This window comes from Equus quagga, chromosome 13 (assembly GCF_021613505.1).
Source record: "Equus quagga isolate Etosha38 chromosome 13, UCLA_HA_Equagga_1.0, whole genome shotgun sequence".
NCBI lineage: Eukaryota > Metazoa > Chordata > Mammalia > Perissodactyla > Equidae > Equus > Equus quagga.
Genome location: NC_060279.1, coordinates 97,365,513 through 97,387,039, shown reverse-complemented (window position 1 = coordinate 97,387,039; position 21,527 = coordinate 97,365,513). Strand labels below are relative to the sequence as shown.

At 59.1% G+C, this 21,527-nt stretch overlaps 1 protein-coding gene across 5 annotated transcripts in view; it reads right to left on the bottom strand.

Annotated features, from left to right (window-relative positions):
• Positions 1-1,920: 1,920 nt before the first annotated feature.
• Positions 1,921-21,527, bottom strand: part of AKT2 (AKT serine/threonine kinase 2) — a 46,533-nt gene continuing 26,926 nt past the window's right edge. For 4 of the 5 annotated variants that reach the window (XM_046681529.1, XM_046681532.1, XM_046681531.1 and 1 more), the window contains exons 4-14: positions 20,870-20,981; positions 11,108-11,261; positions 10,521-10,652; positions 8,888-8,953; positions 7,807-7,875; positions 6,893-7,015; positions 5,826-5,954; positions 5,421-5,635; positions 4,810-4,897; positions 4,615-4,717; positions 1,921-3,582 (exon numbers count right to left, since the gene is read on the bottom strand). In XM_046681529.1, coding sequence (XP_046537485.1) covers positions 3,410-3,582; positions 4,615-4,717; positions 4,810-4,897; positions 5,421-5,635; positions 5,826-5,954; positions 6,893-7,015; positions 7,807-7,875; positions 8,888-8,953; positions 10,521-10,652; positions 11,108-11,261; positions 20,870-20,981 — 1,364 coding nt within the window. In that variant the 3' untranslated portion in view covers positions 1,921-3,409. The remainder of the gene's footprint in view (positions 3,583-4,614; positions 4,718-4,809; positions 4,898-5,420; positions 5,636-5,825; positions 5,955-6,892; positions 7,016-7,806; positions 7,876-8,887; positions 8,954-10,520; positions 10,653-11,107; positions 11,262-20,869; positions 20,982-21,527) is intronic. The other variant, XM_046681534.1, reaches the window with a different exon arrangement.

Below are 21,527 nucleotides of genomic sequence, written 5' to 3'. Positions count from 1 at the left end.
TCTGCAGTTCTGCACAGGTGTCTTCTCACCGTATGTTTGTCACTTCCATCAGTATGGCCTCACTCATTCTACACTTCGGGTGTAACCAAGACTAGTTCTCTGCTGCTCAAACTGCTCTCAGCGCTGTCGCCGGGAGCTCGTCCCCCCCGGCTCCTGTGGCTCCTGCGGTTCGCACGCCCATGGGCGAGGGGGAGGTTTGGTTAGCAGGTCCTCGCATCCGGGCACCACAGGATGCTCCAGGCTCATCTCGTGTATGTCCTGCACCACTCCTGGAGTGATTTTCGTACTATTTTTGAAAGTTTCTAAGTTTTCTAGAATCTACAAGTACTTCAAAATTAAAGTTAAAAAATACATGAACCACCTCACTTCGGGGGAAAACTATCAGACACAGATTAAAATACAGCGACCCGGGAACGTAGGCCACAAAATAAAAGCCCGGTGCGGTCAAGATGGACCGTGAAGATTTATTACAGTCGTGTCGGCAGAACAAAAAAACCTGGAAACAAGCAAATTCTCACCAGGGGGCGGCTCGCTCAGCTGAGGCGCACCCACCCCAGGAGCCTCATAGAGCAGCTGGGACGCACGATGGCTATGCCCACGAGGGGTCCCCAGAATGCAGAGAAGTGCCCGAAAGAGGACCTCGTTTCTCCGATGGCCCAGCACACCCTTCGACCATGCAAGCCTGGGTGAGGCGGGTGTGGCATGATTCACGGGGAGAAAACTGCGCAAGGGGAGGGGGACGGGCTGTCTCCCAGGTCCTCCTGCCGGAGGTCCCTGGGGTCCGGGGACTGGACTTCCTCCTCATACTTTTGCCTGCATTATTCTTTACACACACCAAGACTTGTGAAATTTTCTACATGCACGTGACAAAACACAGATTAATTGACTCAAAATTTCATTTTTCTCATTGGTAAAATTTTATTAAGACTTCCACCTGAAACCCCCTTTGGGAAAAGTCCTCGCACAGAAACGGGAGGCACCGCTCCATCCACCGACGCCCGTGCCACTGAGGGAAGCAGCCGACTGCCGCTGGGCCACCCCCCCAATGGAAAGGGAGACGGCCGCCCCCAGATTGAGGAAGACTCAGCAAGGTCCCCACACGGCAGACCCGAGTGACAGTGGGACGTGAAGAGAAACCCTAGCACTGGTCACCTCAGAGAGCTGCGACAGAGGGAAGGGCAAAAGGCTTTCCTTTCTTTATGCCCACTGGGACATATTTTCGTAATTAAATAAATAAAGTCCATCTGAAGTTAGGAAAAACAAAAACCAAAAGATCCCTTGAGTCTTGGCTGTTGCTAATGCAGGTTTCTATCAAGCGGACCCGACCTTCCTGCCTCCCGCCCTTCAGATCTCAGAGACTCCACGCGTGTGAAGCCCTACCAGCTGCTGGCAAAGTCTCCCGTGGACTCCGCCCATGCCGGGCTCGGCGGGCAGCCCCGGATCTGGGAGGAGTGATGCAAGGGTGGGAACCCTGGATAAAGGGGCAGCGGTCCGAGGATGCCCTGAGCTGGCAGGACTCGAACCAAACCTGAGGCGCCCCCGCTGAGACCACCACCAACCCCACGGACACACCAAGGATTCTGGATGGGAACCTGGAGGCCTCGAGGCTCCCCAGTTTGGCCTAAGTGAAGAGCCGGGGATGTGCCGGCAATGCCCCCTCGGGGCTCAAGGGCCACAAGAAATGAAGTCGCTCCCTTTCACGCTCACCCCAGGGCTCAGCGACACAGTGCACACCCTCCTTGTTTACAGCCACCCACTTCTCTTGGCCTAAGCAGCTTCCAAGGGTCTGGAACGGTCTGCCCACCGTAGCCCCACCCCAGGCCTGGGAGCCTTCCCCAATCCCCTCTGCATGCTCCCCCTTGTGGCTGACAGGCCCTGTGAATGGAGCACCGGGCGCAAGAAAGGCCCAGGGGGGTGGGCCCCGGTCTAAAACGAGTGTCTTTATTGCTTGTACCGTACAAATACGAGGAACGGGGAAAGGCCAGGGGGGAGGAGAGAGAATTGTCAGATCAATGACAGACACACACAAAAGGAAAAAAAGACCCCCACCCACCCAAACCAACCCCACCCCACCCCAGGATGTCTCTCTGTGAGTTACCTAGTACAGAAGGTGAGGTGGGGAGAGCAAAACCAGAAAAACCAAATTCCAAACACCTGGAGATGTTGGGGGGGAGGGGAGGGAAAGGGAGGGGGGCAGGGCAGCAAGTGGACCCCAGGCGTGGCTCCCCCACTAGGCCAGCACCCCTCCCCCACGGGATGAGATGCTCGGGCCTGGGACAGGGGCCTGAGCCCACACACACCACACTCGAGGCCGGGACACGCTTGCCCTCGCACACACATACCCAACACGCATGCACACACACACCCGTGTGCACCTGTGTCCCAGATGCACAGGGATGCCCATGGACACACACAGTCCGGGGCACGCACACGAGTGCCCACAGCACTGACACACGTTCACCTTAAGGCTGCAGAACGTGGGGCCTGGAGAGGGGGAGGGGTGAGGTGGCCTGGAGCCTCCGTTCCCAGAGGCCCCCACCCCGGTACGTACCAGAGACCCCCGCCCCCACCTGCTCCTCGACCCAAGTCCGTGGGGCCCAATACTGTCTCGGTGTGAGATGTGTAACAGCCGAGGCTGGCGCCCCTCCGCCCCAGGCAGAGAAGGGGGTGACCCAGGCCCCACCCTCAGAAGGGATGGGGCCAGGCCCGGGGGCCAGTGGGAGGTAAGGCCGGCTGGAAGGAAGCCCTGGTAAGGCACGGGGCGGGGGGCCGGGGACTAGCCCCTAAATGTTCCTCCTGCCTCACCCGCAGGTCAGGAGAGCAGCTTGGGGGGTGGGGGAAGGCAGGGCCAGGAGGCAGCGCCCACCTCTGGGCCCCGCTGGTCCCCCACAGGGTCGACTGGGCCCCATCCACAGGAGGGAGCCCTAAGCCCCGACCCCACAGCTTCCGAAGGCCCCCGCCCGGCCCTGGACATTATTGCTTTTCTGCCCCCGTGGGGGAGGGGGCTGGACTGCCCCTCGCCAGGCCACTCAGAGCCTAAGGACGGGGCAGGGAAGGCAGCACCGGCGTGCTGTCACTGGGCACCCGGCGGATGCAGGCCCCTGTCTGGCCCCGCTGGGGCTCACGCTGCTCAAAACCGGCCCCTTCTCAGCGCCCACGGCTGGTCCCGGGGCAGGCGGCGACTCCCGGTCTGGCAGAGGTGAGCGCAGGACAGGGTCCTGGAGGCAGGGCCGCGGGGACCGCAAGGGGAGTTTGGCAGAGGGCTGAAGAAAAAACTGGAAATGGGGGTAAGGAGGTGAGGGATGGGGACGCAAACAAAAAAGGCAAAATAAAAAGTTAAAAAAAAAAAAGAACGAAGCCCCCGGCGGTGGTGGCGGCCGTGCGTGCGTCCTGTGGCGGCAGCGGGCGCTCACTCGCGGATGCTGGCCGAGTAGGAGAACTGGGGGAAGTGGGTCCGCTGGTCCAGGTCGAGCGAGCCCAGGCTGTCATCTGTGGGGTCGGTGGAGCAGATTGGGGAGACCAGCCTGCGAGGGCCCGGCAGCCCGCCTGCACTCCCTGGGGCCGGGGGATGGGGGACCCCGCCTGGAAGGAAGCAGGCAGCCCCCAGCGTAAGCCCTGAGCTGGTGGCCGTCCAGGAGAGGGACAGAGGGCTCAGTGAGGTCCTCCCTGACAGAGCCCCTGAGTCAGCCCCACCCCCAGGCAGAGCCAGCCTGAGCGAGCCTCCAGAGCACCCCCGGCTCCTCTGCTCCCCTCTTACCCCCACCCCGCAGTCTAGCCCGGACCTCTCTGCCCCAGCCTCCTGCCCTGGCCGCCACTCCCGCCCCCAACAGTCCTCCACACGCAGCCAGGGCACTTTCTAAAGCCCTGAGGCAGCCCTGTCTCTCCTCTGCACAAAGCCCTTCCACCGCTCCCCAGGAAACAAGGCCTCGCTCCTCCCAGCAGCCCCCAGATCCTCCTGCTCAGCCCAACGCCCTCTCCCTCCCCTCTCCTTGGACCTCTGCAGTGCTCCCATCGTTCCTGAACATACGATGTGCCCATTTCTGGGCATCCCACGTGTCGTTCTTTCTGCCAGGAACGTGTCTCAATTGCCTTGCCTCCTCCTCCAGGAAGCCCTCCCTGACTCACAGGCCAAGTCAGGCATTTCCTCTGGGCTTGTATTCCTACACCCTTGCCCTGACCCCTCTGGGTTGTCACCCTACCTAGACTGGGAGCTCCTGAGGGCAGGGCCCAGGGCTGTCTCGGTCACTGCTGTGTCCCCAGCAGAGCCCAGCCCTGGACAGGTGAGAGTAAGAACCCAACCAGCCGTAGACTCAATGGACCAATACAGTCCCAGAGCCCTAAGCGACATGGGAAGCCCACCGAGAACGTGCCACGTCAGCCCTGACAACTCCCAGCAGCTCCTGCCAGGCCTCTCCCCTGAGCTCCGGGATGCACTGTCAGGGCTCCTGGGAACCCCACGGGGCCCACAGTGGACCAAGAGCAAAAGCCCCACAAGCAGACCGAAGGGTCAGCTGCCCAGATCTGGGGGCCTGCGAGCTTCCTTCTGGAGAATGGGGTCGAGAGCAGACCCCCCCAAGCCAGGCAGCGCATGGGGGAGGAGCCGCAGGCACTCACAGCGGTCCGGGGGGGTGATGGTGATGGACTGGGCAGTGAACTCGTCGTCGAAGTACCTCGTGTCGACCTCGGATGTGACCTGAGGTTTGAAGGGTGGCAGGAGCTGCGGAGGAGAGGAGCCCAGGTTCAGGACCCTGAGGACAGCAGGCCTCGGCCAAGGTCACCTGCGGGCAGCAGGCAGGTGCAGGCGCTCACCTTCTTCTGTACCACGTCCTGCCAGTTGATGCTGAGGAAGAACCTGTGCTCCATGACCTCCTTGGCATCGCTGGGCCCCCCGCCGAGCCTGGGCAGAGACGGCCATGAGCACCCACCTCCCGGGCAGCCAGGCTCTGGGAGACGAGCTTTCAGTGCAGGCCCTGAACAGCTTTAACCACTCTGACCCGGTCACAAACCACAGAAGAGGAAACGAGGCTTGGGGAGGGAGCTCACGGGGCCGGGGTCAGAGCCGGGAGACTGCAACCTGGCCCCTCGTCCCCTAGTCCAGGAGGAGAGCCGAGAGGGCGGGCGCGACGGCCACGTCACATCCTGGCTCTGCCGCATGAGACTTGGTGACCCTAGGCCAGGCACGGGGCCGCCCTGTTCCTCAGCGTCCCCATAAGACACGGCAACGCAGGCAGAGGGCTAAGGATAGGCCTGGCCCCAGAGGAATGCTAAGTGCCAGCTGTGGGGACTGTCAGAGGCTGTGTGGGGACAACACACACCACGCACCCAGGAGCGACTGCACCTGTGGATGCTGTCCCCTCTGGGCGGAAGGGACACTGGCAGCAGGTGGCACTGGGCTGGGCAGGACAGACGCCAGCCCTCACCTCTGCTTGGGGTCCTTCTTAAGCAGCCCAGCAAGCAGGGACTTGGCCTCGGGGCTGAGCGTGCGCGGGAAGCGGATCTCCTCCATGAGGATGAGCTCGAAGAGGCGCTCGTGGTCCTGGTTGTAGAAGGGCAGGCGGCCGCACATCATCTCGTACATCACCACGCCCAGCCCCCACCAGTCCACAGCCCGGCCGTAGTCATTGTCCTCCAGCACCTGACGGGGAGGGGCGATGAGGGCCGGGCCCGCACCCCAGGACCGAGGAGCTGCGAGGGGCCCGGGGCTGGGGACGGCAGCCTAAAGGTGGGAGCCCTGCCCTCAGAGGGTCTGGGTGTGGGAAGCACAGCGGTCTGAGGGCCCCTCCGCCCTTGGCCTCACACGTCCCTGGACCTCCAGCCCCAGACACCTCGGGAGCCAGGTATTCAGGGGTCCCACAGAAGGTCTTCATGGTGGCCCCATCACTGATGCCCTCCTTGCACAGGCCGAAGTCAGTGATCTTGATGTGGCCATCTTTGTCCAGCATGAGGTTTTCCAGCTATAGGGAAAGTCACTGTATCGGGGACACGTCCTCCCAGGGCTTCCTGCCACCCCTCGAAACCCCACACACCCCTCAACCCTTCCCCAAAGGGGCCATGACCGGGGGTGGCAGCTGTCATGCCGGGGCTCCAGGCTGGGCCGCGGGCCACACCCCCGGCACCAGGTTAAGCCCTCACCCTCTGAGGCTCAACACCTGCGCCCCCCAGCTGCCCCCCAGGGAAGCCAGCACAAAGCCGGGCGGTGAGAGTCGGAAGCCAGGCCTGGCCCCTGCTTCCCCGACAGCAGGCTGCGCTTTCCAACCTCAGATGTGAGGAACACTTTCTTTCTCCCATTTTTACTAAACACAAAGGGGCACTTCAGTGGGCCGTCAGGTAACCTCTACCAGGTCAGGAAAGAGCATCAGCAGCCCCTCAGAACCCCGCAGCCCCCTTCCTTGTTCTCAACCCCCCAACCGAGAGCAGTAACTCCGTCCTCGCCGGTGCGCGGGGCTGCGTAGGTCCCGGCGTGTGAACACACCGCGCTGCATTTTCTCTGCTCTCCCAGCGCAGGTACTAGGGCTGCTCCCAGTAGGGGGTTAGTGTGAAGAACGCTGCTGGGAGCACCCACGTCCACGCTGTGAGGTGGACACAGGGACCCAGCTCACAGCGCACATGCACGCCCCCTGCTGGTGGACCCTGCCAGGCCGTCTTCTAAAGCACCTGCACCAACTTACGCCCTGAGGCTGCCCAGGCGTGAGCACTCATGACAGTGGCAGGCCCGCCCAGGCTGCCAGCTGCAGAAGCACCCCTGGGGCTGGGCGAAGGGGCGTCCCCCGAGGGAGCTGGACACAGGTGCACGGACAAGACAGAGCCTCCTGAGAAGGGGAGGCCAGGCAGGGAGGGCAGAGGGCCCGGGTGCGCTGGGGGCCAGCGCGGACCCCTGGGGGTGCAGGCTCACCTTGATGTCGCGGTACACCACATCCCGAGAGTGCAGGTACTCCAGGGCCGAGACGATCTCCGCGCCATAGAAGCGGGCCCGCTCCTCCGTGAAGACGCGCTCCCGGGACAAGTGGAAGAACAGCTGCCGGAGGGGGAGGGCGGGGAGGTCAGACCCCGGCCCAGACGAGGGAAGGAAGGGACACTGCCCGCCGGCCCCCGGCCCAGTGACACGGTGACACCCGCTCCGTGAACCAGCAAGAGACAGCAAGAAGGACAAGTGACGGACAGTGAGGAGATAAGAGCTCACATGAGTACAAGACAACGAGTGAGGACGAAGAGCGAAGGACAGACAGCAGGCGCCAAGAAGAAAGGAAGGGGGCAGTGTGAGGGGACAGGTGACGGAGTGACCGCAAGGAAGCAGGGGACACAGTCATGAGCAAGTGACAAGAAGCTGTGAGACCAAATGGGACAGACGGAGCCAAGGATCACGAGCCAGTGAGTACAGCTCGTGCAGAGGGAAGGGTGTCGGGGACAAGGAGCAGCGGAGCCCTCTGCGCCAGGAGGACTCAGGCAAAGCCAAGGACCGGCGGACTGGCCCACACACACTGTCTCTGCAGCTTTTAAGAACATCTTTTACAGAGCTGTCAGCCAACCACCCCACAGCCCTCTCCACCCCTCTGGACCTCAGTCTGTATCCTGCCCGCCAACTCACTAGCTGTGTAAACTTGGGAAAGCCACTTAACCTCTCTGAGCCTGTCTCCCCACCTGCAAAATTGAGATGATGATGCCTGGTCAAGGGGCAGGGGGAAGATGGACCAAGATGACGTCCAGTACGTCTCCCTCCGCCCCTGCTGTCTCACCCACAGTTCCTCTCGCCTCCCCCACACTCAGAAGGAGCCGGCCAGACAGCCGGGTGGGGGCAGCGCAGCTCACCTCACCACCGTTGGCGTACTCCATCACGAAGCACAGGCGGTCGTGGGTCTGGAAGGCATACTTCAGGGCCTGTGGAAGGCAGGCGGCCCGGGTAGGAGGTGGAACCCTGCACACACACCCCCTGCTGGGCCCGGGCCGTGGGAATGAGCCAGCCAGGGCTCGAATCCCGGCTCCACCGTGTGGGCTGTGTGAGTGGCCTCGAGGCTCGGGCGGCAGGGAAAGGGGCCCATGCTCAACGATCCTGTCCTCTGCCTCCAGCCCTCTGCCTCCAGCCAAGGCATGGCCGGGAAGAGACTATGCCCTGAGCATCCAGGGCCGTCTGACACCTCTCTTCCTCCTCCTATTTCACAGTCAAATGTGTGCAACTTATACACACATGAAGGGTGCTGGCTGGGAGTCGGCAGTGGCTTGGGAGCTGACCCCAAAGACAGGATGGAGAAACGATCTGCCAACTAACAGTAGTTTCCAGACTGCTCTGAGGAGCCCTATAGAGAACATGTCAGAGGACCCTTGGGTGAGCCCTCTGCTCAGGACACCGCTCCCTGTCTTCTACACCAAGTACCTCGTAAGATTTCATCTGGACAAATGTGGCTTAATAGGACAGCTGGACAGCAACGGAGCTAAAGAAGTGACCCATAAGCCACCCTTGACATGGTCCATTTAACTGATGGCTGCTGGCCATGGTGGAGACTACAGCCCAAAGAGCTGTCTGCTCAGCCTGTGCTGACAGGCAGCACAACGAGACATCTGCTTTTAGGATCACATTTTAAAACAAAATAATGTTCCCACTTTGACCAGCCGGGCTGGTCAAACTCATAAAGGCAGCAGCCATGCTCTCCTGGGGCCATCTTGCAATGTGACCCTATCGGTCAGCAGAAGTGCTGACAAGAAGGCATCGCCTATGGAGAAGCTCTTGGCTCAGGCCATCTGGGGAGCCCAACACCGCCTGGCCCACCAGAAGTCTCTGCTTCGTAGTGGCAGGGCTGGGCTCTTTCCCTGAGCTCCGTCCAAAGGGCCGGCCTGGAGCCCCCACCACGGCACACAGGCAGGCCCGGCTGGGCCTGAGGGTAGTGCCACTCACGGTGAGGAACGGGTGCCTGGTGTTCTGGAGGACTCGGCTCTCGGTGACCGTGTGGGCAACTTCATCCTGCAGACAGAGGCCAGGTGAGGGGCTGGGGGGCAACACCATGCCTGCCCCCACCCAACCTGAGGGACAGGGGAGCAAGGTCCTGGTAAGGCACAACTCCACGCCTAGCCAACATCCAGAGAACAGCAGGGGGGCGTCATCATTCGCAAGCCCTGACGACACAAAGGACCCTGACAAGGACCGTCAGTGGCTGCTCTCAAAACCACAAGGTGAGAAGTCCCTGGAGACTTCACGACGGAGGGAGCAAGCTGTCACCTCCTGACCCCACAGGCCCGTTTTAACACCCCCAAGGGGGAACCAACAGACATCATGAGACCCCTGAGGTGACGCCATGGCCATTGCCACCTATAAATGTTCCTGCCGAAAGAAGGAACTGGATCTAACCAGGACTCAGGCTGTGGAGCAGCGGCTCTCAGTGTGTGGGCCCCACACTGGCAGCCTCGGCATCACCTGGGAGTGTGGAGAAGTGCAGATTCTGGGGCCCCTCCCCAGACCCACGGAACCGGAAACTCGGGGGCAGCGCAGCACGGGTTTCACGGGCCCTCCTGGCAGCTCTAATGCAGACTCGAGTCTGGTATTTGAATTCACAGCAGTCACCTGGAGAGCTGTTAAAAATCCCGACCCACCTGCAGGACCCAGACTCCGGCACCCCCCAGGGTGCATCTGTCCCCAAGGGACGTCTGGTGAAAACGTCTACAGACATTTCTGATTGTCACAACAGGGGGAAGCAGGGAGAGTACTAACGGCTTCAGTGGGTGGAGGCCAGGGACGCAGATACCCCTCTATGGTTCACAGGGTGGCCTCACCACAGAGAATGACCCAGGCCAAAATGTCAACAGCGCTGAGGCTGAGAAACCCTGCCTTGGACCAACGACATCGGGAATTGTTCCCTTTGTTGGATACGATCATAGTACTGCGATTATAGTCTTTAAAATCATCATCTGCTAAAGATACACATCTAAGGATGTATGGGCGAGAGCATATGATGTCTACAGCATGCCTCAAAATATTCCAGAACAAAAAGAAGGGAGGGCACAGCTAATAAAAACAAGATTGGCCAAATTGTTGAAGCTGGATGATGCCTACAAGGGAGCCCGTTATATTTATTTGTCTTTTGAAAATTTTGTGTACTTTAGGAATTTTCCATTTTAAACTCTTTAAGTAAGGAAGGAAGGAATAGAATTCCACTCCTGGCCCAGCCTCCGAATGAGACACCCCGAGCCAAGCCCCTACCCTGGCGCCTCCCCACAGGCCCTTTATCGTCGCGAGGGACCGCCTTTCAGGCCCTGACAGCCCTGCTGGGTGGGGCCCAGGCAGACACTGCACATGCATCCGCAGGCTCGGGGACGGGGGCAGGCAGGCCCTCTCTCCCTGGGCCTCAGGCTCCCCCTCTCTGACTGGGGACTTATGGGACGGAGCCCAGGGGATGGGTCTGGGTGCGGGAAAGGACAGTTCAGCAGCAGAAGGCACGGTGAGTGTCCTGGCCCCATGCGTGCTCCCCACTGCAGTCTGGCTCCGGACTGTGCCCCCACAGAGGCCAGCCAACGGCAGCCCTGGGAGCACCCACCTTGGCGATGATCACCTCCTTCCGCAGGATCTTCATGGCGTAGTAGCGGCCAGTGGCCTTCTCCCGCACCAGGATGACTTTGCCAAAGGTGCCCTTGCCCAGGAGTTTGAGATAGTCGAAGTCGTTCATGGTCTGCCGGGCATGGGGAGAGCAGGGCAGTCAGTGCCTGGCACCCGGCCCATGGGAGGAAATTTTAACAAAGAAAGAAAACTCGGAGAGCCTATTGCCAAGATGCTCAGGCGTGAGCAGGAAGGGAGGATGTGCAGCCACTGCTTGCTCTGCAGTGGCCTTCGGACCAAGGCGCTCCCACCACTGGGTGCTCCCAGGCACGCGGCCCTGGGAGGACTCTGAGGTGGGGAGACAGGTCTTCACGACCTCTCAGGGTGACGCTGCCCTCAGCCCCTGGGCACAGGGCAGCCCTGGGGCATCTACACCACAATCACCCATCCTCCAGGGCAGTCAGAAAGTGTCCTGGTGGCCCCTGCACACTCTGTATGGAAACCAAGGGCAGCAGGGCCAGCGCCGGGGAAGCAGGCTCCTCACAGACTGGCAGCCCCCACCCTCGGCCGCCCGCCCCCAGCACTTACCACCTTGGCCCGCGCCTTGCTAACCGCCACCTCCATCTCCTCGGCCGCCGAAGAGTCGCTGGGGGAGCCACACTTGTAGTCCATGGGGTCCTCCCCGGGGCCCCGCTGCTTCAGGCTGTTGGCGACCATCTGGATGGCCCGCATCCACTCTTCCCTGTGTGGGGACACGTCACAGGAGCCGTGAGCCCCGGGGAGCCTGGGCCTCGGGGTGGGAAGGGCTGAGCCCCACGCCCTCCAACAGGCAACTGAGCAAACACCTTTGGGCATTCTGGCGACCTCCGTCTCAGCTGGGGAGAGTGGACGGGACCGGACGGAGACTTTACAGACCCCTGGCTGCAGTGGGCGGGAGTGAGCAAGACTGGGATAAGGACAGAGACCACCTCGGTCCCAGGAGTGGCCTGGCCTGAGTGCCACTTGAAGCACCATGTTGAAGTCAGGCAACGATTAATGATCAGAGGGGAGACCAGCTCTCTTCAAGCCACTTGGAAATGGACCACCACCCTGAGCCTTGAAGGAGCGAGAGACTGCGCTCCTCCGAGTTCCTCTGGAACTAAGGACGAGCTCAAGTGTACGAGCCACCAGTGGTTCGTAAGAGAAAACCGAGAGTAAATGGCAGCACCCATTAGCCAAAAAGCTGAGGCTCTTACAAGGCCGGGGCTGTCTGCCTGGAGGCTGCGTCAGGGACAGAGGGTCCTGGGGGGCAGAGACATGGAACAGAAGGTGGCAGGGGGACAGAGAAGCAGGTCCCAGCCGAAGGGAGCCGAGTTTAAGAACAATAAACTAATTGTGTCACTCATGACGTGGAACTTGCTGGGAAAGAATTTTCTTTTGATACTTGCAAACTGTTCTATCTGTAGAGAAGGAAAATGTATCTAGAAGAAAGAAATAAAAATGACCAGAGACCACAAAGAAAAAAATACGAGGCTGAATGATACTAACTGTCCTTTCCCCCATTTTTCACCCACTACACGATTTTAGGTGGCTCAACCCAAGATATGTTGAACCCCGCCATGGACATGGCTTACGTCTACACAACAGCCACACGAACGGTGGGAAAAACAAAACGTCCACTAGGAATGAGAAAACTCAGAGTACCTCCCAAATCACCTCCCAAATCACAGCAAGTGCAACGAGGCCGGTGAGTGTGGCCAGCCACACATCTTCTGGACTCGTCCCCTGGCCCCAGGGGGCACTGAGGCCCCTGCCCAAGGTCACACAAGGCTGGGATCCCAAAGCTGAGCCTGGGCCACCCTGCTGTTGTGCCCTCCTCTGAGTCTCCACTTCCTCATGTACCAAGGAGCACTGATTTGGGAGTCCACCAGTCCTAGACCAAGCCCATTCTCCCATGTGCTGACATGGCTGGAGTCCGCATGCACCCCACAGTTGGCAGCCTGCCTTCACTTAACTGGGTATTGCTCTCTCGACATGACATAAAACAATGGTGTGACCTCAGGCCGAGCTGTCTTAGACCCGCTGAAGCCTGGCAACGGCACTGAGCTGATGGGGTCGTGAGATGGACAGACATCTGAAGCATGTGTGCAAGGAGCCGTTCCGAGGCAGAGAGAACAAACAAGGCAGGTCTGTATGTGGTCGTGGAATGACCTGAGACATCTGAAGCGGAAAAAGGAAGGGGCGGAACGGCGCAGAGTATCACACTGTTGGAGTCAGAAGCAAAAGGAATTTACACACAGACATGCGCTCACGTCAGCACAAACACCTCTGGAAGCGCACGCTTGACACGGGCTCTGGCTGCCTCCAGGGAGAACTGGGAGTCAGGAGTGAAGACGAGTGCCATTACACTGTCCTCTAATAACACACATGTACAGAGCACTCACCCCTCCTCTTGCATTACAGATGGGGAAACTGAGGCATGGATTAGCAAACAAAATTCCAGAAAAGCACAGTGACTGCTCCAAGCCTGGCAACTAGAATCGCGGAGGGCCTGGGACCTTCCGGGCCCAACGGGCAGGGCGGTTCCTGCCTAGCTCCCCACTGGCTGAAGCTTGCTGCAACCAAGCCCAGGAGTGCCCTTCTCACCCGGAGCTCTGCCTCTCCAAGTGGCCTCGCTCACACAAGACTGTGCTTCCTAGACAGACGGGTGAGTATCGTGAGCACGAACATCGAGTGGCGGCACGCTGGCCCTCCCCAAGCCTAGGCAAGTCTGGGGCCTAAAAGCCATGTGCGTCCACCCCACGAGGGCAGGGATGCCGTCTGCTCATACGCCTGGGCAGGTACCAGGGGGGTATCTGGGGAGTGAGTGAGCACGGCAGCTCCCGGGCCTGGTGCACACCAAGGCTCGGTGCATACCCAGACAGTATATAGGCCTGGGGCACACCCAGGCAGGGCGCACACTGAGGTTCAGTGCACACCCAGACAGTATACAGGTCTGGGGCACACCCAGGCAGGGCGCACAATGAGGTTCCGTGCATACCCAGGCAGGGCACACACTGAGACCTGGTGCACACCCAGACAGAGCATACACTGAGGCTTGGTGCACACCCAGGCAGGGCTCGCACTGAGACCCGGTGCACATCCAGACAGAGCATATACTGAGACCCAGTACACACCCAGGAAGGGCTCACACTGAGGCTCAGTGCACACCCAGGCAGGGCACACAGTGAGACCCAGTGCATACCCAGGCAGAGCACACACTGAGGCTTGGTGCACACCCAGGCAGGGCTCGCACTGAGACCTGGTGCACACCCAGGCAGGGCAGCAGTGGCCTCTTCCGTCCCTGACCAACCCTCAGGCTGGCATTTCTCAACTTGCCTTAACCCGCGCCCTGTTTGGAAGAAATCACAGTATAAATCCCTATTCCTACATGAATATTCCTGTTCTTCCAAAAACGGGGGGAGGCACATCACACGATATGCTTGTCAGATCCTAACTGACCTCTTAGAAACTTTAAAATGCTCACTTTGGGTGTAAGTCCAGGGATTGAAGAAAAATTGCCAATCTCCTAAGACGTGGTGAATATATTAAAGAAGAAAAGATAGGAACCTATCTCCTAGAGAGCTCCTGAGGGGCTGTCACGTGAGAACAGCGAGCAGCAGACTAAGATGCACAGGGTGCTCTCCTCTCTGCCTGGGAGGGCGGAGGCCACAGTCCATGAGCAGTAGCTGCGTGAATGAGGGATGCTGAGTGCACCCCACGAGCACCCACGGCAGCTCCGAGGGGCTGCTCTGGAGGGGCTCTCGGGGCCGCAGAGTGGCGATCAGGGCCATGGGCTCCGGGGCCACGCCAGCTGGTCTCAAACGGCAACTCTGGCACCTGGGCAAGCTCCCCTTCGTGGCCAGCCTGCTCCACGGTAGACAGGGGATGTGCTGAGCTGCTGGGGGGCTGCTGTGCGCAGACCCCGCGCACAGAGGATGCGCAACTCCAGGAAGGTGCTAAACACACTGGGTGGGGCCCAGACGTGTCCCATCACCCTGGCCGAGGTGCCCAGCCCCACAGGGAGCTGCAGAACCCACAGGGATGCTGGGGGTTGGCTGGGGGTCACTGGGGCTCTCCCACGCCTGACAAGCCCCTGATTCAGTTCCAACTGGACCGAGGTTGCAAGGCTGCAGCACTGGAATCCCAGAGGCAAAGCAAGGGCCTCCGTCCAGGCTACTCCGCAAGCGTTTGCGACATGGTGTCTGGGGCAGAGGGGAGTGCCCACCTGGAGCCGGGGCTCCCATGCCTGCCACCCCTCAAAGGAGAGCCCTCAGGGGAACCCACCTCCTTCCCCCCAAGAGACACGATGAGAAAAATAACGGCTCCTCAGACACCACCTTGGTCTGTTCTTCTCTAGAGCAGGAGACGGGTAGGGGGCGTGTTTCTGATGCGGAAAGTGAGGCACTCAGAGGTGGCGTCGCCTGTGGAGGCTGCACAGCCAGGAGGTGGCAGAGCCGAGGCTAGCATCCAGGCCTGCCCCGCTCCTGGCCCCACGCCGCTGTTCTCTGGTGAAAGCCACAGCTTACAAGGCCCAGGAGGGCCAAGCAGGGCGCTCTCACAGGAAGGCTCAGGGAATAAGGGACACCACGCCACGGGGACAAGGAGCAGAGTGAAGGAGTGCTGCCCCTTGGGAGTTCTGACCTGGACCCCCTTCGAGAGGGCCCCCCACTAAAGAGGAACCCAAAGGCCCTCTGCTCGCGGAGCGCATGGGCCAGACGGGAACGGCCTCCTGGAGTCTTCCCCACACCTCTGTGAAGCAGGCGCTGTTCTTCACCGACCTCTACAAACCAGGAGACGGAGGCACAGAGGCTGACGTCTGCCCAGCTGCACAACCACCAAGCAAAGGCCCAGGGACCCTGGCATCTCTACCACTGCAAAGCACTTCTCCTCTCAGGGGAACCTGCAGGAGCCTTCCCATCCCTCACTGGGCTCCGGGGCGGGGGAGGCAGCACCAGGCAGAGCACAGCATGGGTCCAGGAGCCGGGAGCCCAGGGCAGGGCCTGGAGCCCAGCTCCGCCGGGAACGGGCCAGGGGACCCTGAGCAGCCTCGCTTCTCCAGCCTCTGTCCTCCTCCCACGTGCCCTGGGCACACACAGCGGTGAGAGCACAGAGAGAGAGCACCAGCTGGCCTGGCGCGAGTCCTAGCTCGGCCCCTCCGGGAGGCCACAGGGGGCAGGCCATCTGACTCTGCTTTGCCTCAGTTGGCTGACACATCGAGCCGGGACTAGAGGGGCGTGTAAGGGTGAAACGAAACACTAGACATACAGCGCTCGGGGCAGCGCCTGGCACAGAGGGAGTGCCTCAGAGGGCTGCTGGGAGAACTCCCCCAGCCGGCAGTGCTTCCTGGGGCCCTGTGAGCGCCAGGCCTCATCCTGCGCTGAGGGCGCAGCAGGGAACGAGCTCCGTGAGAGCTCCCGGGCTAACAGAGGAGACAAAGGTGCGAGGGTCCCAGGCAGGGACCAGAGGGAAGCTCCTTCTCAGACAGCGCTCAGGGAAGGCCTCTCTGAGCGAGCGGCTCGTTAAGCCAGGACCTGAAAGATGCCCCTGGCAGTAGACCATCACCGGCACAGAGACCAGGCCCTCAGCACATGGCTGAGAATCACACGAAGCGGAGGGAAGGAGGTGGCCGTGCAAAGTGGCCGGAGGGAAAGGAATCCAGGCGGAGCGGACAGCGTGGCGAAGGCCTGAGCAGAAGGGAGCCAGCGTCCTGCGGAAGGCCCAGCAGGTACCAGTGGCTGGACCCGACAGAGGGGAATGGAGATGAGGGTAGGAAGGAAGCGAGGCCCAGACCACACCGGGCTCCTTGGGCCACTAAGTTAGGGACTTACATCCTAATCCTTAACCTCACGGGAAGTCGCTAAAGGTTTACGCGAGGGCCGACAAGATCTGATTCCTGTTCTAAGGCAGCAGCTGCTGTGCGGTACGGCTCGGGGCAGCGAGAGGAAGCATGAGGAGACTGTGGCAGAGCTCTGGGCCAGAGATGCCGTGGCAGACGAGACAGAGAAGCGCAGGCGCCGGCGAGCGCGATCCAGGGGGCACGCCTTCACACGTCCCCCCTCCTCTTCCTCCGGACAGCCAGGGAACTCTGCCCCACTGAGCAAGGGCACAGCGACCAGGCCGACTCCGGAGCCCGGGCCCCGGCAGGAAGCCTGGTGCAGCGGAGGTGGCAGAGCTGTCCTCAGCGCATAGGCCCGTCCTCCTCGCGGCCTCAGGACTAACAGCCGACTGCTGGTCTGAGGGCAGATGGGGCCTTGCTCCCTAGCCAGGGCCGTCCTCCAACCCAGAGGGGTGTTTACAGCTGGAGAGTATCGGGGGTCCCCCGCTGTTCACAGACACCCTCACGGGGTCTGCTGGCTGATCCAGGCCCAGCCCCGCCTGATGGGGAAAACCTAGGCCCTTCAGATCTTCTTTCTTTTACACTATAACTCCCCATGCTGTCTCACCACCATGAGCCCTGTTTCACTACCTCCTAGAAATGTTGTGAGGATCAAATGAGTTAACATACATAAAAACCTTAGAACAGGGTCTGGCTCAACAGAGAATGTTTTAATCATTCTTTTATTCATTCGACAAACATTTACTGAGCACCTATTTATGTTCCCTGCACAAATAAACAGAAAATGTCACATGCAGTAGATAGGTGCTATGAAGACAAAGCACAGTAAGGGTAACAGAGACAACAGGGGCACGGCAGGACACTCTGAGAAGGTAGCACTTGGGCAGAGACCTCAGGAAGTTAAGGAGAGAACCACAATGATATCTGGGGTAAGAAGGTTCTAAGCAAAGGGAATAGCAAGTGCAAAGGTCCTGAGATCAGAAGTGTGCTTGGCAGGTCTACAGAACAGCAAGGAGACCAGCAAGGAGTGTGGCTAAAGTGAGGGAAATGGCAGTAGGCAATGACTCTGGAGAGGAGGCCAGATCATGCAGGACTTTGTAGAATATGGCACAGACTCAGAAGTTCACTCCAAGAGGGACTGGAGGCCACTCAGAGTTCGAAGCAGAGAAATTACGAGATTAGATTTACATTAAAAAGATCATAGCAACGTGAAGAACTATTGAGTACACCTGCCAAGCCCAGGGGTCTGCAGACTTCTATAAAGAGCTAAATTGCAACTATTTCAGGCTTTGCAGGTCATGCGGTCTCTGTGACAACTCCTCACCTCAGTCACAGTGAGGCAAAAGCAGCCACAGGCCATTTGTAAGCGAACAGGCATGGTCACATTCCAATAAAACTTTATCTGCAAAAACAAGAGGCAGGCCCTGGTTTGCCAGGCCTGCTCCGGACCTAATTTCCGGTTCACAGGAAATACAGGCACAGAGGAACAAGTAAACGGTCCCAAAAGGCAATAATGAGGCACATCCAGTGTAGGACCTTCTACAGGACAACCAGCCTGGCTTGTCAAAACAAAGTCAATGTGGTGGGGGGAGAAAGACAAAGGGCTGAACTAGATTAAAATGGGCCCAAGTGACAACGTATACCTTCATTGAATTCTGGTTTGCAAAACAACATTTTGTGGACAACTGGGGAAATTCCAGTACGGCATGATACAGAGAGGACGTTACTAACATAGGTCATAAATAATCATCTCCGCTGTGATCCTGGCACTATGATTCTACGGGAGAAAGCCCTTATTCTGAGGAGACGCCTGGAGCACAGAGGAGGAAAGAGTCACCAAGTATGAAGAGAAGTTCAAGACTCAGCAGAAAACACAGCCAGATGAGGCAGACGTGGCAGAGGCTGAGCTGCTGAACCGAGGCACAGGGTACCTGGACATCCATTCATTACACTAAACGTTTGGCCGAAACAACAAGTGGGCAGCGGGCGGGCCATCCCTCCAGCTGCCCCGGGGAGAGCTGACTGGGGAAGGCAGAGAGGCGACAGGAAGCCCAGTGAGCGGGCCGCCACAGCAGCTAAGCATCAGCCAGTCCCCAGAGTGGCCCTGCTGGCCCTCCACTACACCCCCGGCCCCCCCGTTCTCCCCAAGCTCAGGCCTACGTGCGGCGGGGCAGTGACAACAGCCGTGGGCAGAGCTGCCTCCCTCTTGGTGGGCTCTGGCTCACACCTCCCCGGGGCTGAGGTCAGGAACCCGGGGTCTGCTCTGAGAGCAGTCCCAGCAGCTCTCCCAGCAGTGGCAGCGGCAGGTGCAAGCAATGGAGGGAGGCGGGGCCCTCCAGCCCCCACAGGCTCAGGAAAGGGATTCTGCCCCCGACTGAAGGGCATGGTAATCTTACTAAAATGGAAACCAGAGCGGCGTGTTGCTTACTAACCGTCTGCTTTGCCGGCTCCCCACGGCTCCTTTTCCAGGCTTGCACACTGCGTGCCAGGTACTGCTGAACCAAGGGCTTCCTGTTTATCATCCCCCTGAATCTTCTAGCAACCCTGTGACAAACCCCAATTGATTCACCGCCTGCCAAGCCCTGTGGGGATCTCCATCTGGAGGCCAGGCCCTGGCTGAGCTGCCAGCTCCAAGGTCTGCACTTCCCCTTTCCAGGCCCCTGGCCCTTGATCCTCTGGGCCCTGGAATGTCACGCTGCCTCACCTCCAGGCCTTTGTGATGCTGGTCCCTTTTCCTGGAGTCACTTTCTCCTTCCTATCTCCATGGCCAGCTCCTACCCGTTCTTCAAAACTCAGCCCAACACACCCGGGTCCTGGGCACTGACTGGTTTCAATGTGCTTTTACTGGCCGTCCACGGTTTGGTCCCCAGGCTTTAATTAACACCTCGGCTGGCCTGAGAGGGTAATTCTGTTCCCCTTGGTGGGGCGAGTATATTTTTACCCTTGCAAAGGTATGCAACGATAATTACAGTACAGATTGTGGTAAGAAGTCTTGTGATATTGTTTTGTGTTCACTCTAGAAACCCACCCTTTAACAAGGGAGCCACTAGCCATAGGTGGCTATTTAAATTTAAATTAAATAAAAGAACTCCATTCCTCAGTTGAACTAACCACAGTTCAAATGCTCAACAGGCACATGTGACCAATGGCTACCCTTCCGGGCACTGCAGGTATAGAACATTTCTACCAGGGCAGAAAATTCTCTTGCCACTGTTTTAGGGTTCTCCAGAGGGTCAGCTGAATCCTCACCCCACAGACAAGTGAGAGGAGTATTTCTCAAAGAGACACCTAAAGGGCTAAAGTGAGGAAAGGACATTTGCCACTCATCCCAAAGGACTAAGCTCCCTAATATATAAGAAACAGACTATCCAAGAGAAAAACAGGCAAAGGATAAGAACAGACTGTTCGGAAAAGGAAACTCGCACAGCCCTTGAATATATGAAAAGACACTCAAACTCACCAACGGAGAGAAAACGCCAGCTGAACCCATGAGATGCCAGCTAAAATAAGGTACCATTTCCCACTGATCAGACTGGTAAAAATCCAAATGTTTGAAAACACGTGGCTATGTGGACACTCTCAGGGCCCAACAGAAACAGTTCTCAAATTTCCAAATACACATTCCCTGTAACCCAGCAATCCTACATCTGAGAATTCACCTTACACATTTACCTGCACATGTGGCAAAGGAGACATACACGAGGTACTCCACTGTGGCATGGCTCGTAACGAGCCAAAGGCGGGAAACGCCCTCCCTCATCATTAATAAAGAACTGCTAAACATGGGGACATACACGTCCAGCTGGTTGAAAAGAAAAAAGCAGCAGCAGCTCTCTCTATATTGAAGCAGAAAGATTCCCCAGGATACGAGAAGTAGAAAAGTTCAGAACAGCCCGTGGACAATGCTACCTCTTGTGTAAAAGGAGAAAACAAGGGCTGTAAGGCAAAAGTCTCCACCTGAGCAGCCTGTCCGCCCAGAAGCAGCTCTATCGGACGCAGGAGACAGTGGTGACCTTGGTGGCAGGCGGCGGGGGAGGGGAGCAGAAGTGAGAGGGAAGCTTCCACCAGACGCCTCCTTATACTGTCTGATTTTTGAGCTAGGAGAATCTATGTGATCTGATTATTAAATCGATCTTTTTAAAATTGCATCTCTGGACCTCCTGCCTCAAAGTCAATGGAGACGCTCACTGAAAATGTAGCTCCGGGGCCCTTGCACAGATCTCCAGACAATCAGGGGCCCAGAGCTCTGTACTGTTAACAAGCTCCCCCTCACTGTGCGTCCAAGGCAGCCTGCAGTCTGACGGCACAGCGGGGGTCTGCAGACTGAGAACCCCTGCTTCCCAGCTCCAGCTAGGGAGACACTCCCCCACCCCACAGAAGGGCTGAAATGGAAAACTCCCAAGTAGGGCCCCCAGGAGTCTGTCCATCTGCGTCCCTCTCCTCACTGGGCCTGGCCACTCTCCAAGGGCGGCCGCACGGAGGCCCAGACTCGCCTCTCGTCCGGAGAGTCTACGTGGAAGGTCCTCTCGATGACCGTGGTCCACTGCAGGCAGCGTATGACAAAGGTGTTGGGCCGTGGTCTCTCGGTCTTCATCAGCTGGCACTCTGCAGGCAGAGAGAGGACACAGCCAGGACGGTGAGGGGACAACCGTGCCAGCCTGCAGCCCGCGAGCCACCTCCTGAGCGCCAGCCCCATGCCAGATGATGCTGAGACACTTTAGTGACCAAAACAGCCCTGGACTTGCCCCACAGGGCTCAAGGTCCTGTGTGTGTGTGTGTGTGTGTGTGTGTGTGTGCGCGCGCAAGGGGGACAGACCACTAAGCGATGAGGACTCAGTGGTCAGGGCTGTGATGCGAGGAAGCCTAGGAGGCTGCCAAGCCAGCCCGGGGCTCAGGGCTTCCCAGAGGCAGGGGCGTCTCTGCACTGAGACCTGAAGGAACAGGGAATGCAGTCAGACTGAAGGGGGCATCATGGACAGAGGCCCAGAGGTGCAGGAGGGCACAGGACGTCCTGCTCCAGGCGTGAGGAGGCGAGAGGGGAGACGGGTGGAGAGGCGGGCAGGGGCCAGCCCCAGGGCTCAGGGGGCGAGGAACCTGGACTTCGTCCTGAGGGCAACCGGGAGCTGCAGAAGGCTTTAAGCAGGGAAGGGA